Source organism: Lepidochelys kempii, chromosome 15 (genome assembly GCF_965140285.1).
Source record: "Lepidochelys kempii isolate rLepKem1 chromosome 15, rLepKem1.hap1, whole genome shotgun sequence".
Classification (NCBI taxonomy): Eukaryota; Metazoa; Chordata; order Testudines; family Cheloniidae; genus Lepidochelys; species Lepidochelys kempii.
This window is the reverse complement of record NC_136394.1, coordinates 13,184,534-13,203,001: the sequence shown is the minus strand read 5'-3', so window position 1 is coordinate 13,203,001 and position 18,468 is coordinate 13,184,534. Positions and strand designations below refer to the sequence as shown.

General features: G+C 43.2%; 3 protein-coding genes across 16 annotated transcripts in view; 1 reads left to right on the top strand and 2 right to left on the bottom strand.

Annotated features, from left to right (window-relative positions):
- The window catches only part of MED15 (mediator complex subunit 15), a 41,728-nt gene extending 39,535 nt beyond the window's left edge, over positions 1–2,193 (top strand). For 6 of the 8 annotated variants that reach the window (XM_073312345.2, XM_073312350.2, XM_073312346.2 and 3 more), the window contains 2 exons: positions 379–477; positions 583–2,193. In XM_073312345.2, the coding sequence (XP_073168446.2) occupies positions 379–477; positions 583–719 (236 nt within the window). In that variant the 3' untranslated portion in view covers positions 720–2,193. Of the gene's footprint in view, positions 1–378; positions 478–582 lie in introns of those variants that run through there. The other 2 variants (XM_073312344.2, XR_012155002.2) reach the window with 2 other exon arrangements.
- Positions 1–15,633, bottom strand: part of CCDC74B (coiled-coil domain containing 74B) — a 53,556-nt gene extending 37,923 nt beyond the window's left edge. The window contains exons 1-10 of one of the 3 annotated variants that reach the window (XM_073312362.2): positions 15,496–15,633; positions 14,590–14,850; positions 14,161–14,439; positions 12,191–12,235; positions 9,233–9,289; positions 8,485–8,635; positions 7,602–7,812; positions 7,388–7,470; positions 5,668–5,721; positions 1,576–3,659 (exon numbers count right to left, since the gene is read on the bottom strand). In XM_073312362.2, coding sequence (XP_073168463.1) covers positions 3,521–3,659; positions 5,668–5,721; positions 7,388–7,470; positions 7,602–7,812; positions 8,485–8,635; positions 9,233–9,289; positions 12,191–12,235; positions 14,161–14,439; positions 14,590–14,605 — 1,035 coding nt within the window. In that variant the 5' untranslated portion in view covers positions 14,606–14,850; positions 15,496–15,633 and the 3' untranslated portion in view covers positions 1,576–3,520. Of the gene's footprint in view, positions 1–1,575; positions 3,660–5,667; positions 5,722–7,387; positions 7,471–7,601; positions 7,813–8,484; positions 8,636–9,232; positions 9,290–12,190; positions 12,236–14,160; positions 14,903–15,495 lie in introns of those variants that run through there. The other 2 variants (XM_078848925.1, XM_073312364.2) reach the window with 2 other exon arrangements.
- Positions 15,634–17,890: 2,257 nt separating this feature from the next.
- SMPD4 (sphingomyelin phosphodiesterase 4) overlaps positions 17,891–18,468 on the bottom strand; it is a 29,816-nt gene continuing 29,238 nt past the window's right edge. For all 5 annotated transcript variants that reach the window (XM_073313297.1, XM_073313299.1, XM_073313295.1 and 2 more), the window contains one exon: positions 17,891–18,312. In XM_073313297.1, the coding sequence (XP_073169398.1) occupies positions 17,986–18,312 (327 nt within the window). In that variant the 3' untranslated portion in view covers positions 17,891–17,985. The remainder of the gene's footprint in view (positions 18,313–18,468) is intronic.

Here is an 18,468-nt window from a genome sequence, read left to right as displayed (position 1 = left end):
GTGTGTACCAGACAAAACATGGGAAAGCTCTGGTCCTGGCTTACATGTGTAGTATGAACAGTACCTAGACATTTCATATTTAGGAAACCAAACTCAAATGAAGTACACCTCATGAAAGACGGAGACTGGTGAGATGCGTGGGGTGTGTTGTGGAGCTGGGAGTTCCAGATTGAGCTTCCAGCAAGCAGAGGCCATTTTTAAAGTGAGCTTTTCAGAAATGAAGACTCATAGCCATGGTTCCTCTTAAAGATTAGATCTAGTCCCTCCCTGTCCATTTCAGTATGTAATGTACAGACGTAGGGAAAACACCACACACAACTTACTTTGATGTCCTGATGGAAAATATCTTTTGTTAAAGTAAATGTGTTTGAATTCTAGATGACAAGAACCTTCCAAATGTCCCGCCATTACAGCTCAGTGTTCCAGCTGACTATCCAGATCAGAGCCCTCTGTGGATAGACAACTCTCGACAATATGGTATGGGGACAATAGGATAGCATCACTTTAAAAAGTGAGGGATCAATTTGTGATATTCAGTTGTGCAACTGTGTTTATCTGGGCTGTCTCCTTTTTCTTTTCCAGCAGCCAATCCCTTCTTGCAGTCAGTGTATCAGTACATGACATCAAAATTGCTGCAGCTTCCAGACAAGCATTCAGTCACAGCACTCTTAAACACCTGGGCACAAAGTATCCGTCAAGCCTGCCTCTCTGCTGCATAACTTCCTCCCCTTGTGAAATCATGAAGCAAAGAAGTTGGGTCTCGGCAGCTGGCCTCTCCCACGGCCACTGGAAGAATAACAGGCATTTTGGGAGGGAACTTCAGAAGAAAAAGCCTTATACTGTTTTGTTTCTAGGTGCCAGGTTCAATAGGGAACCTGGTGTTAGATTTAGATTTCATGCTTTTATCTTCTGCCTTTGTGGACTTTGCCAGCATTTTCACATATACAGAACATGTATATATGGTTCTTGAGACTGATGTATTAGGAGGGGCTTTTATTGTCTTCTTAGAGAAGAAATTATTTGTAGACTTCCATCAGGGAGTCTGAATGGTATAGAAGGGAGAGGGGAGAATGTCCTAATTTGCTTCAGACTTTGCCTGATGCCAGTATTCCTCACACTCTGTATGTTGTGTGACTTGATATTGCCCCAAGAATAAATTAGCTGCAGCTAGAATGTGCTCACAAACTTCCCTATGGTTGCAGGAGTCTGGTAATTTAATTTGGAGAAAGGGGAGAAATCGGGGCCTTTTTAGGGCATCCCTAATGCGTCAGATTAATCTGAATAATTATGTTTAGGAGGAAAACCAACCATAGGAAAATTTTTATAGCTTATTTTAAACACTACTTTGTATAAACGGTTTTTGGTTAGCACGGACCATGCATTTCTCACTCTTAGAAAGTCGGATGATCTGAAGGCGGGGTATTCAGTGTGCATGCTAACTGATTTCCCTGTGAGCTCCAAGTGTGTGTGCAGGGAAAATCAATTGATTGAATCATAGCAGCACTGTAAATGAATCCAGCAGGCTGCAGCTACTTATCTGCATTTATATTTACCAGGGGAATTGTATCTTACCTGGCATTTCTCTTGGGTGCTGGCTTCTTTGGGGAGTGATGCAACTCATGGGAAGTGTTTGCATATCCCACTCGCATCTATTTGTTTAAGAAAACTGAACACAGCTCAGGTCTAAGACTGACAATTGACCTTGCGTGCCTCGGGCACCGAGGGACACCCACCTGTAAAAGTATTACTGGTCATCTAAATTAGGATCAGAAGACTGATATCAGCTGCTGTGTTGTGAGGCAATGCAAATGAAGCCACTTGCCATAAGTAACTGGTTCCATACACAATGTGATTACATTTCAATCTGCCCTATCTTTGTAGTTCATTCACTCTTAATTCCTGGGTGTAAGGGAATTTCAGTGTCTCAAGTATTTCCATCACACCCTGCTCCATCCCCCAGTATTGTGCAACAGTCCCTGACAAGTAGCTGGACTCTTACAGTGGTGTCAAGAAATTGCTGTGACCTCTGTAAATCTGTGTGGTGTCATCGGTTTTAGGATGTTTTAAAATGTGGGTACTTAGTAAGCACTGATTGAGGCAGCCGAGTGGTATCAATATTTTGTACATGAACTAATGCATTATCTGTTTGTTTTATCGTAATAAATTTATTATTATTCCTGTGTTTGAAACTAACCTACTATCATTCCAATGTTAGTCCTTGGGCAACGGCTCTGCAGTGACCAAAGGCGGGTGCTTACTTCAGATATCCTATCAGGAGCCGAAATCTCTGCACCCAGAAGTGAGGGAGGAAAAATCACATATGGCACTACATTAGTTATCCTATGCTGCAGAATAGCAGCCAAGTTCATCATCAGCTGGAGGAGAGGTTCAAAAGATTGCTAAGGGAAATGTTATATAGAGGTGAAAGTTTTTTAATTTAGATCTAGCCCAGATCATTACTAACTTAATACCATTAGATGGGTGTCCAGGTGCTTTTGTAAAATGAGCTAGTGGACAGATGTTCATATCATAAAAGCTAACATCTCAGTTTGTTTCCCTGTTGTGCAGTCAGGTGAGAAGACAAGAATTGAACACACACACACCCCACCACCCCTTTTTAGATATTTTTAAGGAGCCTATCACTGTGGTGTTGACAATTGTAGGTCTGCTCCCTTGGAGATAAGGTTGTGATGCAGATCAGGAGCCTGGTATAGGGAATCTTGCATACTTGCTGCACATACAACATTCGTTTTCAGAGCAGTCAACCCACTATGTTGTTGTGAGTTGAATGGAAACTAGCCCATAGCAAAGATGAAACAATGGAATGTTACAGATTCTGAGTAAAGAGTGTGCAGCCTAGAACAGAGTAATATCTGAGCCCCCCATAGTTTCAACTGCCCTTCTGCTGCTGATCAGTGGGTCCTATACCTGCATTCAAAAAAAAATTCTGATACGACTACTGTAAATTCAGCTCCGTTCCCATCTAGCAGCTGTGCAGAGCTGTGAAATCTTGTCCTGCCAGGTAACATGACGTAGTATGTGGCTTCCAGCCTTTCCACTGATGGATTAGCAGTGATCTAGTGTTATCTGTAAAACTGTGCAGCCCATACCTGCATAAAAATAAATGTATGCTGCTTGTAAATAATCTCTGCCGGACTAGAGAAGTTTGTGGGACACTGCATTGACCTGATTAAAAGTGATAAGCATCCAATTTCCTAAACAGTAATCTCTTACAGGCTTTCATCATTAAGTTAACTCATCAAATATACATCCTGAAGAAATAAGGGAAACCACAGAAGGAATGAGGCAAAGCTGCAACAATAGATGCATAAGCTCTTTGTTCCTGAATAGAAGACACGGTGATTTCGTAATTAGTTTTTACTTGAAGTGGGGAGATAATAGCAGCAAACCAATCTAAGCTGAACCTACAATGTAAACTCAAACATATACTGGGAGTGCTGTAGCTACTGGAACGCTTTTAAGGAGAAGAGATCTGGAATGCAGTTGCTGAACAACCAGACTAAAGCACAGTCCGACGAAGACGGCTTCTTTGAATAGCTTGAGTTCTCTTCTGTCTCTCGGCAAAACTGTTTCCCAGTGTTTGCTTCAGTGCTGGCAGAACTGCCCTTTCAGCAGCTGGCAGTGGAGTTATAATCAAACTGGAGATAAGAGTTGGAGACAGAGGAATGATTGGCAATGTGATGATTTTAAATCACTTTCTCTTTACCAAGGTCTACCAGATTAGGGTCACCTTCCACATTAGTCACCCCAGTGATTCTACATGATGGATGGACTAACCTCTGCAGTGCTCTGTCCCACTGATTTAAATTTCTGTAGTAAGAACTCTCCCTAGCCTTCAGAGTGCTTAACAAATTATTTTTCTAGTAAAGTGAGGAAAAGATGACTTTCAGTGCAGTTTCATGGGATGGAAGTGTGTGTGGAGCCCTTCTGGTAGTGAGTACCCCGTCACCATTAGGAGGCATAGCAGCTTTTTTGATAAGTCCCTCAGATAGATATTTCCCCATCTGTAAAATGAAGGTATTGATACTGACCTTTGTAAAATGCTTTGAGATCAACAGATGAAAAGCGCTATTATTTTAAGTGTGAATGGCTCGTTATCTGCCAAGTCCAAGTCCAGGATTCTGTTTTCCTGTTACACTGAGTGCATGAAGCTGGGTTTCTTGCTTTGCTTTTACTAGCTGACATCACATGTTATAGGAGAGACTAGTCCTGTTTTCGGGGGCTAATAAGCAGCTAAAGGAGGGACCTGATTTTTTTTCAGTACAAAAAACTAAACTTCCCTATTTCATGAAAGAAGTGAGATCCTACAGTTTAACTTGCAGAAAAACCTTAATAAACACTTCACTTCAACTTTTAAAGAAACATAGCTGTATCTGTCACCTGTGTTTTGTAAATAGTGTTTGTGTTGTGTTTGCAGCATCTGCATGAAAAGATGTATTAAGGGGGAGAGTTTAGAATCTTTATTCCTCCTATTAGCTCACAGGTGGGGAACTTTGTTAATTGGCTCTGTTATCTTGACAGCATTTTGGCATGGAGGAATGGAGAAAGCCCATCCACAGGATGAATCCTGGGCTGAGCTTTTGCCTTCTTAAAAGGGCTTGTATGACTTATTGTATACTTGTTTGTGTACTTTGAAGATGGCAATAATCATAGTCTAACCCAATGATTTGTCTTTTCTTGTTCAAATGACTGGGTAAGATCAGAGTATTGCTTTCCTATTTCCCTTTTATGCAGTCCTCACAAAATAGAGTACTGCTTTTAAATCCTATTGCAATCTAAAATTCAAATTGCTGTGTGACTGATTCCTCTGTGGCAATGGAAAAGTTACATGTGTGTAATCTCATTATGGATAGAACTTGGCCTTGCATTCAGATCTTAACAAATAATTCTGAGGTGGATGCCAGAAAATCTTAATCCATTCTTCCTTCAGCACTGCAGAGCCACCCTAGCTAATGGCACTAAAATGTTATTAGCAGACTTGACTCTGAAAATATAAAAGGAAGGTCTGAGTAAAGATGATGACTGGCTATTTTTCACAGTGGAACCACACTTTAATGTCCTGCCTCCTTGAGAGAGGTTTTTGTTGCCTCTGACTTAGCATACATATAGGATGTTGCTGAGCTCTGTGATCCTTGGAGAAAAGTGAGTGTCCCAAGGGACTACATCAGCATCAGATGTTTGACAGAGAAGCCACAGGAGGCAATACAGTCCCTATTACCTGAGTCCTGTGTGTAGAACTCTGTGAAAAAGAGGCTGGTAGTGTGAACATGCAAAAGCAACCCTCAAAGAATTAGTGATTAAAACACTTTGTGCAGCTTCCTCTGTGGCTATAGTAAGGCACTGAAAATAAGCTAGATAGCTGCAGTGATCTCATCTGAAATCTGACTATCTCCTGAGCAGGGCATATGGATTGATCTTTAGGCAATCATGACCTTAAGTGGGGAGAGGCTTGTGGCTGATGATAAAGTTGAAGGTGAGATGGGGAGAGGGGGGAAACCAGTAATAGGCTTGTTTTTAACTTCATGATTAATACTTAATTGCTAAAGGTATCACATGCTTGACTCAACAGCTGATTACATTACAGATGTACTAGCATGGGCTTTTTCATGAAGTGTCTTAATCTCTAAAGAAAGTAGAAGTACTTACCATTTCTTAGATGTATCTTTTAGCATTTTGGGTAATCGTGAAACTTCTTGATTCCTAAATCAAAAAAATATTTGCAGATATGATACCTTGGCTACTTCACTCTATAGCATAGTAGCAGAGCATTGATTGATTGTGCTGGCCCTGTGTAACCTGGATTTGAAAACAACATAATAAATCTTGCGGCATATGAATGTTGAACCTAGAGAACAGGAGAAGCTGCACCACCACAGAATCTGGACAGGGCAGTCGTACAGAATGATCTAGCTTATGTGATAAGCTGGGCCCATTCAATCAAAATGCATCTTAACACAGCCAAGTGCATAGTTATACATCTAGGAACAAAGAATGTAAGCCATACCTATGGGGATTGTATCCTAGAAAGCAATTACTCTGAAAAGGAGTTAGAGGTCATACAATTCAACATGGGGTCCCAGTGCAATGCTGTGGAAGATGGCTACAGTGCAATCTTTGGATGTATAAATGGGATTAGATGGCATTGATGAGATATACTGGCATAGTATGTATAGTTCTGGTGTCTGTGAAATAATTGGGAGTGCAGGAAGGAGCCAGTGTATAAATACCTTCACACAGAAAAAATACCGGATACTAAAGGGCTCTTTAATTTAGCAGAGAAAGGCATAACAAGAACCAAAGGCTGGAATCTGAAGTCAGACAAATTTTGTTACAGTGAGGATGATTAACCATTGGAACCAACTACCCAGGGAAGTGGTAGATTCTCCATATGTTGATGCCTTTCTGGAAGACATGTTTTAGTCAAACAAGTTACTGGATTCAATATAGGGGTAATATGGTGAAGTTTAATGGCTTCTGGTATTCAGGCTAGATGATCTTTTGGTACCTTCTGCACCCCTTGTTAGTTGGCTGCTCCAAATGCTACTCCTACAGACCTACTACCCTTCTAGAGTTTTAACTGGAGAACTGTTGTGGCAATAGTACGGGGGATGGGTAAAAGGTAAGGGAAATCTGTGTAACTCATGATTTTTTTGTTGCCCTTGTAATCTCTTGTCTAGACAGCAACAGTTCTTGCCCTGAAGAGCTTACAATATATTTATATACCACCTACTACAATACAGCCCTAAACCCAAAGGGGGTCTGTAAACAGTACCACAATATAAATAAAATCATATTACTTAAAATAAACATAAGCCTTCAAACCATGAATCCCTCTGAATCTTTCAGAAATGCCCATATGTCTGACTTTCAGTTGGATTGAGTAGTCTGTTAACCAGGTGTCTCAACTCCTCGTAGGATGATATCTTAAATGATTGTAAGTGCTCTGAAAGAACAAACTGACAACCTTGTCTACCTGCACCCTAAGTTTATGGACACTTATCTCCTGTTAGGTTAGTGCTGTTAACAACTGTGTGCAGTAGTCTTGTTATAATACAGGATTTTGCTGCTTGTGTGTAGAGGTATATTAAGGCAGATATCGTTTAAATCCTCTCAATTCACATTAACAGATCGCATTCTGGAAAGTTTGAGAGGGGTAGAGGTGGCTCAAAGATAAATCACAAGGGAAAGTTAAGGAAGGAAGCCCTACAAAGTCAAAGCTCGCTAATGACCTCTATATAGGCACCTTGCATATGGCCTCTATTCTGCAAATTCACTCCAATAGAAAGTAGAAAGGGAACTAGCGAACTCAGCTACAATCTGTCTAATACCCGAGCCTTGAACCATAACTCAGAACAGCTTAGCTTACCCAATCTGGCTGGCTAGCAGATAGTCTTCAGGAATCCTTTTGTTCTTGTGGATGTCCTCCAGATACGATTTCAAATACATCAGCTGAAGGACAGAGAGGAGAAAATAACCTTTCTGCTTGCCTCTGAAAATCTATTTCCTATTTCGTCACCACAAATTTACTGTATCTTAAAAGCTGCGAATAAGGTAGACTGAGCTGGGGTCAACAGCCTCACCTCTTGTGCCTGAATGTGGTTGATGTTCCATAGCTGGTGAATGACAATCTCACACTCTTCCAGTGTAGGTGGTTTTCGGATGTGGGAGGGGAGAACATTTACCAGGAAAGGGTTGGAGGAGGCTGGTGGTACCTGAGTGTGCCCAGATCTAATCTGGCTTGGCAGTGAAAGTACTGGAGATGTAATTCTATCAGAGACTTCTCTGTCCTCTCTAGATCACAATTAAGGAATAAAAGAATCACAAGGGAAATGGATTAAATGTCTAAATATTTATTGCATTTACCTTGCCAAAACATTTGTCAAACATTGATTAAGACTCTCAAGAGCGTGGTGGTACAGGTAGGTATTCTACTTATTTCACAAGTGGGAAATGAAGGAAACATGGCAGGTCCAGGAATCTTAACTCTACAAGATCACATCCTTCTCTGTAGCTAAACTACTTTCTGTGTCCTCTGTCTAGAATGGTGCATGGCAGTACACTTTATGCCTGAGTTTTTCCTTTGAATTAATTAGCACTTCTATGCCCACTACAATCACAGAATCATAGAATATCAGGGTTGGAAGGGACCTCAGGGGGTCATCTAGTCCAACCCCCTGCTCAAAGCAGGACCAATCCCCAATTAAATACATAATGACAACTCAATTGAAAACTTTACCCCCAAAGAGCTTCTTAAGTACCCCTGCTAGAATCAGTTGCTCACTGTAATTTATTCTTAACCCTCATAAATTTGTATTTTACATTACTTATATTTCTAAGATATGCAAGGTGCACGTGCACCATCAGTGGGATCCACATGGTCAAAGACTCAAAAAAGAACACACACAGCCCAGAAACCTCAAATGAGCTGCCTACAATTGCTGTATTCGGATAGCTTGCTCATACCTAGAAAAAACCTCCTCTTGTGGCTTCTCCACCTTTGGACAGGGAGGCTCTGGTTCCCCTTGTACCACGTTGATCACCTGTTCTTCTGTATTCAGTTTTTGCTTTTTGGGCTGGTCCATCAGCTGCCTGTTTGTCAGTGAATACCTAGAAACTGCAACAGCAGCAGCTGTTAGACAAAATATGAAGGGGAGAGGGAAGGGGGATGGGTGTGCACGCATTACAGGCCAGGCCAGAGACCTAACAGCTTGCAGATACAAGTTTTAAGTACCCTTATCTCCACAGTAGTTCAAGGTATTCCATGCTCTTAGGCTTTATTTTGTGAGCTATTGAACAGCTTCATTGTAGTTTAGCTTATTTTAATCCTTTAACACAGTGTCAAGAAATCCTACTTTACTATGTTAGCACTAACAACCATAAATTAGAAGCAGCCCAAACGTAGGCTTTGCTCTCCCAATTTCTTAGCAACTCAGTCATAATGTAAAAGGGATTATAAATGTGTGTGCAAGCACACATGATCCAAATAAGTGGAAAACAGTTATACTAGGACTCCTGATCATCATCAAGAGCCGTAAGAAGAGAGATTTGAAACAAATCTGATAGGTATTCAGACTTTTACATTGTTGCCTGTTTCTATATCTAGGCCTAGATATTTTCATTTAATAATAATTTATCTTCCCCTCCTCTAATATATGCAGTTACTAGTCCTGCTACCCCGAAAGTTAAATCTTGCAGTTTTAAGCTATCTTACCTGCTGAACCTTGCCTTGAAAGCAACTTGTCAAACAAGGTGGGAGTTAAATTATCACCTGCAAAGAAGAATAAGTGATGAATTGGGCATTATGATCATAGAACTGACCAGCGAAGAGGCTATATTATCCTCAGTTTAGAATAGGAAACACAGGTAAACTATTTAAAGTCTGCAGAGCCAAGGCTCTCTACATGCAGGATTGCTGAGAGCAGCCTGCAATGTAACTGTTTCCCATAGCACCAGAACAGCTCCTTGGTTTAACCAAGTGGGAGTGTTTTCTGCACTCAACATGGAACACAATGTGATCACAAAGACCTGGATAAAATCACTGAAGGTTGATCTATAAAAGGGAGGGATGCTCAGGGGCAAGGTTAAGCAACTAGGAACACTGAAGACTGACTGCTGCTTATTGGTGGAGTTTGTCCACCCGTGGTCACAGTAGTTGACTATTGCAAGGTACGCCTGGAATCCTGACTGCACTTGTATACTCAGGTAGTAGTGGTGGCTCATTCAGTTCTCTGCAGTTAACTTAGAGGCTGCAGCCTTTCTTTACTAAAACTGATCTCACTATGATCAGCCATGTTTTTTGTCCCCTCTCATCTGGACAACTTCCATCTACTACTTTGGCATACCTTGGAAGCTTCGGCTAAGGCAGAATGTGAGATATCCTATTTGCTTACGTATGAATCAGCAGAAGCATATTAACGTGCAGTGAAATACACCAGTCCCCATCTGCTTCTGAATGAAGTTCAACATGCTTTTTAATCTATAGAGGTTCCGGACAATGATTTTCTAGTCATAGGTCCAGCATTTAAAGTCCTCCAGATGAATGTTGAAGGGTTGTCTTCTGCCAAGCAGGAACTTATTGATGTTCTGGCAAAAGAAGTTCTAGCTGACATTATTTGTTTACAAGAAAATCTCATCATGCTGAATGAAGCACATTGGTTTAAGATAATTGGTTACAATGTTGTCACCATCTTCATGCAAAACATGGTTGAGCCACGTACACCCACAGTGATATATCAGATGTTGTCCATGTTGAATATTCACCTTTTCGTGACACAATTAAAGTTGGTGGGTTTCAAATCACGAATGTATAAGCCACTGGGTGAAACATGGACTCCACATGTTCTCCCAAGGCTTAAGCATGCAGCCGCGTATGTTGGCGACTTTACTAATCATCACAGCAAGTGGGGTTATGCGACTGCAGACCCAAATGGTGAACAACTGTTGGAGTGGGCAACAAATAATGATCTTGCATTGGTCCATGACCCTAAGCAGTATGGTACCTTCCATTCCACATGCTGGAATAGGAACTACTGCCCAGATCTGTGCTGGGTCATATCGTTTGCCAATCACGCATTAGCCAGCGGCGTGTACTGTACTTAATGATTTTCCACATAGCCAATGCTGTCCTCCTTTGATTCAGATGGGAATGCGTCCTCCATCTGCCAACTATAAGGAGTGTACCAAAGCCTAGATGGAACTTCTGGAAGGCACATTGGGGCTCCTTTACAGAGTATTTAAAATGGATCGTCGTAACCATCCCATTAACCATCTCCAAGGAAGATGCAAACCGTTGTTTCTGTTGTCCTTTTTAAAGCTGCAAGTGCAACAATTCCACGTGGCTTCCAACCAGTGTACATTCCATGTTTGAATGAGGGTGTGCAGACTTGCTGATGCAGTTTGAGCAGTCAGGTGATCCGGAGATTGCAGACCATCTTACGGAATCATTGGATGCCGCTTACTGGACTCAAAGAGAGGAAGCGACAGTGGTGCTTGACTTTACGTGGTCAAGCCGGAAGAGCTGGAGTTTAATTCGTTAACTAGGTGCGGCTCAAATGCCCATGTACACAAAGCAGGTCAGCAGTTACTCCAAATCAGAGTGCCAGTCATCTGTTGAGGTTGCCAAAGCTCCTGGTGACAGAGTTGTCAAATGCCAGGTACGTGACAAATGGCAACATTTCCTAAGAAGTAATCCTGCCGATAGTAGGATGGAGCCATTCACTAGTCTGGAATTGGATAAAATGCTGAACGATTTAAAAACCGGTTCATCTCCTGCATATGATAGATTGCACCTGAATTCATGAAAACATCTGGGTCCTCACGCTCAGGAATGGCTTGTTCAGTTTTTCAACAGACTTCTGCAGGAATCCAGACTGCCTAGAATCTGGTGCCAAGTGAAGGTCATTGTCTTGCTGAAATCTGGGAAAGATCCACATTTGCCTTCAAGCCACAGACCAATTTCACTTCTGAGCATCTGTTTTAAGGTGCTTGAGTATCTGATTTCACAAAGAAGGCATAAGTGGAAGGCATGCTGGGACCAGAGCAGGCTGTTTTTTGCTGTGGTACTAGTACATGTGATCAAGTAATCGAAAATGGCTTCCAACATCAGCTGAAGACTGTTCAGTTTTTCTTGAACTGACCACGGCATACGATACGGTTTGCACATTGGCCTTTTGGTGAAATTGTCCAGAACTATGCCAAGTTGGTTTGTATGTGCAATGGCTCTGTTTTTGAGAAATCACCATTTCCATGTGCATATTGGTGATAGAACAAGTACTTGGATGCACCAGAAGAATTGGCTCCCGCAAGGATCAGTATTATCTCCTACATTATTCAACTTATATTCGAATGACCTACCATATACCGGCTCTTGTAAGTTTGTTTATGCAGACAATATATGTCTCGGCACTCAGTCACACTCCTTTGACATACTTGAAAGTGTTTTGAATGAAAATATGTACACAGTCTTCAGTCGCCAGAGAGCTAGAACATTTCCGCATTGCAGAGGGGAGGCGACACTTCCAAGATTCTCTCTCAGGACTGGGAAATGGACAAAGCACCAAGGCAAAATGTTTATTAATAATAAAATTAATAAGGGGAGACAAAGGGACTTCTAGGGGATAAGACACTTACTAGATCATCCTACTTCTAGAACAGTAAAAGCATAGCCTACCTTTTAGCTGCAGCGACTGATTCATTATGAGTTTATAATGAAGCTCTGTAATCAAATGAGAACACAATTTTTAGTTTGAGCTCTCTCCATACCCCCTTAACTTCCCTTTTCCCATTGTAGAATAAAGCGAGGCTTGCTCCTAGAGAATGTCACTCACATCAGCTTTCAATATTTCTGATAGACTGAAATTTTTTTCATTAAAAATGTACAATAAACATATGGGCTCAAAGGGTGAGGGAGTAACCGTAATGTGAAACCTAAGAGTGGATATTATTTAAATAATATTGGGAAGGAGGTAGAGAGTGGAAGTAGAGTTACAGAAGACAAATTTTTTCAGTAGTTTTAAGACAAGTATGCACACAGAAGTATAGCATAACTCAGGTCACACTGAATGAAACCAGTTTGTGTATTCTGCACTATGAACAAGGGTTTATAACTAGCCCAAACATCTAGCTCAGGAGTGGGGCAAACTTTTTGGCCTGAGGGCCACATCTGAGTATAGAAATTGTACGGAAGGCCATGAATGCTCATGAAATTGGGGTTGGGGTATGGGCTCTGGGGTGGGGCCAGAAATTATTTCAGGAGGGGGCTCCTTGCTGGGGGGTATGCGGGCTCTGGCTGGGGATGAAGGGCTTGGGGTGTAGGAGGGTGCTCCGGGCTGGGGGGAACGTGGGCTCTGGCTGGGGATGCAGGGCAGGTGGTTGGGTTGCAGGGGAGGGGGATGGCACAGGGGTGCAGGCTCTAGGTGGCACTTACCTCAAGCAGCTCCCGAAGCAGCAGCATGTCCTCCTCCTGCTCCTACGCGGAGGTGCAGCCAGACAGCTCTGCAGCACACTGTCACAGCCGTACACACCGCCCCCACAGCTCCCATTGGCTGGGAACCACAGCCAATGGGAGCTGCATGGGTGGCACATGGGGCAGTGTGCAAAGTGGAGCCCCCTGGCTGGCCCTATGCGTAGGAGCCAAAGGGGGCACATGCTGCTGCCTCCAGGAGCCACCAGAGCAGGGCAAACCCCAGATGCCATTCCCCAGCGGGAGCTCGAGGGCCAGATTAAAACAGCTGGGGGGCTGGATGTGGCCTGTGGGCCGTAGTTTGCCTACCCCTGATCTAGCTACTTTAAGCTCTAAAGAATGTACTGATGTTACCATGAATGTAAAGTATTTTTTTGTTGTCCAGGTACAAGCTTTGAACTGTTTTGTCAATTTTCTCATGGTTGGATTTCTTGTAAACCAGCTGTGCTCAAAATTAACCAGTCTGTCATACTGACACTTTTTGCCTACATCTCTTATTGACAAAATACCCCAACCCTGATCTGGAGAAACAATCAACAAGACAGGGGCCACATTCTCTCTACAAAGATTCAGTCAATAGCTTCTCTCAAGGATGACAAGAATGCTAATTTAAATGGTATTTTTGTAATGTGAACACTTGTCCAGCAGAAACTAAACTTGAGATCACACCAGCTGATTTCAGATGTACTACTATATATCTATCCCCCGGTAAACTGAAATGGTGGCCTACTAGGTGTGAAAGACTAATTTCATTACCTTTCCCCAAGTTATCCAGTCCCCTATGCCTTTTCAGGCTTTGGAGTCCGTAACTGACCAGATTTGTCTTTGAGCTTTTGTTAGCCTCACAGTCAAAATCATTAGAATTCCCTTCTTATATCCCCTGTTATAGTCTAAGTGTTGGGAAATATTTTCTAACAGTTTCAAAACAAAACTCTTGTGAAAAGGATAAGGAATGGTAGGCCTAAGCAAGTGGCATCAGGGATCTCTTTAAAGAGATGACACGGAAGAAGAAATGTGGGGATGCAAAAGCAAAACCTACATGCATTGTAATTAATTCATAACTTAGCATGTTGAGGAAAAAGATATCAAAGATTTCTCGACTTGCAGTGACAACTCTCCAATCTCTCATCTAGTGCCTCTAGAATCTACACAAAGTTGTATATGGAAAGTCACCTCACCTTTGTTTTCCCTTTTGAGATATTCAATTTCCTCATGAAGCTTCCTTAGGGTCTCAGCATGCTGCTGTTGTAGGAACTTCAGGCTTCTCTCCAAGTCCATGACTAGTTTATGTGAGTCTTTGTTCCAGACTTCAACAGACTGGGACTGAGAGAGAGGCTGAGGCCCCTCGTTATTCTGGATGCCAAGTTGAAGATGGCTTGATTTATCCAGTCCTACTCTTGACCACTGTGGTAGGTTCCCCAGCGGAGGCAAACTGGTATTGTACATCCCCAAAGGTCCTGATACAAAAGTTGTTTTCAGACTAGGGTTATGTGGGCAGCCTACAGCTTCTCAGTAAAGTAGCTGAGGAAATGCCACTGAAGTTGAACAAGGGTCAGTGACCACGTTTAATGTGCTTCAGTCTCTATGAGGTCAGGCCTTGTATGTACCTTGTGCCCCTGGCATGCAAATGCGCCTTTACTATGACCCTGGCATCATGGGTTTGGGGGGTGTCTCCTCAGGACTTGGCTCTGACACTGGGCTTGTGTTCACTGTCTCTGATGGAGGGAGTGGACTATGGCTCTGTGTGCCTCTGCTCTACGTAACTTGCCCTCACAGGGGAATGGGGATGGGGCAGGTATCACTACCCAAAGCCTCCCCACGGTCACCAGCCATTTCTGCACATGACCCTCAAATTTACAGCTGCCAACCTAGAATGTGGGGGTGGGGGGAAGAGAACAAGAATGTGAGCTTAGTAAGCACGGAGCCAGCAGGCTGGAACTTGCCCCCCCCTTCACACCCCACACACCCAGCTCAGCTCCCCCTCCTTCCCCCTCCCCTCTCAGCCCACCACATACACATCCTGGGCTCAGCCACCCCCACACATATACACCCTTGGGCCCAGCCAACCCCCGACCTCTCGCCCCACGCTAAGGCTCAGACACCCCCCCCGACCTCAGCCAGCCTCGCACCCGTAGCCCCAGTTTCGAACCCACCAGCTCCTCCCCCCAAAAGCCCGCTGGTAGACGTAGCCTTGCCCCCCCTCCCCCTCCACGCGGCCTGGGCTCCTCTTTCCGCCCCGCTCTCCTCAGGCCCGGCGCCTGCTGTCAACGTTCCCATGGAGACAGGAGCACACCACAACGCCGGAGCGGGCGCCGCCCCTCTCAGAATGGTCTCGTCCGAGGGGTGCGGTGGAGGGGCTCTGCCCCTGCCCCCGCGGCAGGGTGGTACCACCCACCTGGGACAAGGCCGGCGCTGGGCTCCTGCTGCCTAGCCCAGGCGCGGCCCGTTGGGGGAGGGGATGCGCAGGGGCTCGGGTCCCGTTCCGAGACGCTTAGACAGACAGAGCCTCTTACCTGACAGTCGGGGCCTGGGGCTTGCAGAGAAGGGAGGCCAGGGGCTGCTAGACCCATCCTCAGCCCCTGGCACTGCCAACCCCCCCCCCCCCCCGCCGCAGTCTGCCTCCTGCAGGCTGCAAGCCACAGAACCTCACCCATCATCCATTCCTGTAGCAGGCCCATAACCTCGGGCTGAGTTACTGAAGTCCTCAAATCTTGATTTAATGACTTCAAGTTACAGAGACTCTCATTCAAACCAGCACGTGACCCACGCTGCACCCTGCAAAGGAAGGTTAAAAAAAAAAAAAAAAAAGCCCAGGCTCTCTGCCAATCTGACTTGGGGGGAAATTCCTTCCAAACCTCAAGCATGATGATCAGTTAGAATCTGATGATATGGGCGAGAGCCACCAGCCAGACACCTGGGAAATAATTCTCTGTAGTAACTCAGAGCCCTCCCCCATCTCTGGCCATAGGAGATATCGGCTAATAGCAGTTGCAGATGGCCTTATGCCATTAGAGGCAATCTCCTTTATAAATTTATCAAGCTCAGTCTTAAAACAAGTTAGTTCTAGGACTGCCTTCCAACTGTAGGGGAGGGAGAGGACAGACTGACTGGGACTTCACTCCTCTGATGGTTAGAAACCAATCTTCACTATTGTCTGCCCATTACATCACTGGTAGCTGCCCTGCCCTCCCTGGCTAAGAATGGCAGTATTTGAGAGCATAGGGATCAATGCTGCCTTGACAGGGAAAAGGACCAGACCTCCCAAAGGCTTTTCTGCATTAGCTTATGGTGCAAGAAAGTTTACATTTCTTATTCTGCTTTTGCCCTAAAGCTTCTCCTCTTCCGTACCACTTTTAAAGATGTGTTAGTGAATTTCATGCTCAGCAGTAAAAGCGCAGTGCTTGCTACACAAAGCTATATGCACCAGTACTGTGTTAGTCCAAGTCACCTGGTGCAGAAGCCAGCAATCATGTGACAATATGATTTGAATGTGACAATGGACAAGTGTTATTTATACAGGCTCGTAGGTGGGTAAAATCCTTTACAGATAAAATGAGAAGTGACAAATCTCTGCCCAGAGGATATTATGTGGTACCTTACATCTCACTACTGCAAGGTGTATTTAATCCTTTATCCCACAAGTGCCACAACGGCACCTGACAGCAGTGTATTTCAGGGGAGAGCGCGTTAAACTAACTGATTCCTTAAACATATTTTCTGTTTAAACAAAGAAGCTCAGTTTACTTTGGTTTAGTTGGTGACTCTTTTCTAAAGTAGTTTGTTGCTAGGAAGGTAGCACATTTGTAAAAAATGAAACGTGAGCGATTTTGAACCCAGGGCTACAGATCAGAGGCCTGAACATACTTCCTTTATGCCATCTACCAGAACAAATTGCGGTACTAGAAAGAAACTGACAAAATCTTACTAAAAATAAATGCATAATACAGTACTCACTATTTCACTTACACACACTGCAACACAGTCCTGCTCAAAAAGGTTTAACACAAAACACACTAGGAGACTTTGCTTTAAAAATAAATCAAGCGAGCACTTTAATTTACATACACGGTTTCAAAAGAAGAAACTTGTACCACAAAGAGAAATTTGATTGAACAAGATGAGTGAAAGGTTCACTGGATTTGGTAAACATAAGTTGGAAATGCAGTTATCAGGAAACATGGAAAGTTCCTCATTTTGAAAAGACAGGGACCAGTGAAGACAACAAGTAAGTATTGGTTCAGAAAAGGGAATGCAGAGTTAGTCCCTGTGCTAGGCTATGGGATTTCAGCTGCCAGCTCCTCTACCTTTCCTGGTACTTTGAAATATTTATAATGCAATTTTTTTGCAAATCAAAGCAATCATACGTATCTGGCAACAAGATGCAGCTCCCCTCTCCTGTTTCTGAGCCAAACCATTATTACCAATTTCCCCCAGTTTTCTGGTAATTTAAGCCAAAAACTTGTTTATGCTAATCATGTCATTTTTGTCCTACTGATTTTTTGGGATTCAGCTTTGTGGCCAGAACTCATGATTTGTGGCTACTATTGCCTTTGTGACCCTGAAACCCCCCTCCCCAGCAACATGATATAAAACCTGCAGAAAGCAGCTCAAAATGGCCAATTCCCAAATTAAGTGGAAAAAGTAAAAAGCTGCAATATGGATAGATTGCCAAATGTAGAGCTGTTTTTATGTGTAGTTTCCCATAGCTACTTTGGGCTGTTCATTTCAGCTCCACAACTATTGGAGGTTGTTCCCCAAACCACAAGCAGTGTCTCTCATTCCGCACATTCAGTAAACTGTATAGAAAAGACAGTTTATCAAAAGAGAATTTACACAGATTACAGCGGTTTCTCCAACCACAAACCCATCCCTCTGGCTCAACTTTAATACAAAAAACACACTTAAAAGTTTTGAAGTGATCCTTTGCCGAAGCCTTTTAATCACGAAGCACTGTACTTTTATCCTTAAAAAGTTTGTTTTACAATGTACACTGAAGGGAAAAATTAGTGTTGATGAGGTTTCCACCTTTCAGTGAAGAAAGTCATTACTACTGCATAAAGAAGATACCCAAGGAGAATAATGAATGTGCAGGCCAGTGGTCCAATGCAGAACCAAGATGCAATGAAGTACATCATGAACAAAGAAAGAAGAGTCCTGTAGCTAGCCAGAAATCTCAGACTGATCCTTGGTCGCCGAGAACGTCCTGATCTTTGTTTCAGTGCTGGGCTGTGCCTGCCCTTCTCTGCAAGGAATGGGTTGGTAAGATGATAGCGACACAAGCTGCCAATAAAGTCTTCCCTGGAGCAGAGAATCTCCATTTGATCAGCAAACTAAGGTATGAAAAACAAAGTCAGTAACAGAACAAGAAAAATGTAAACAAAAATTAAAATGTGGATTTTAAGTTCACACTGAAAAATTGTTGCTTTTATGTTTTGGTTTGTATTAAGGGGACCAGAAAGGATATAGCAATTATAACTCAAAACTCA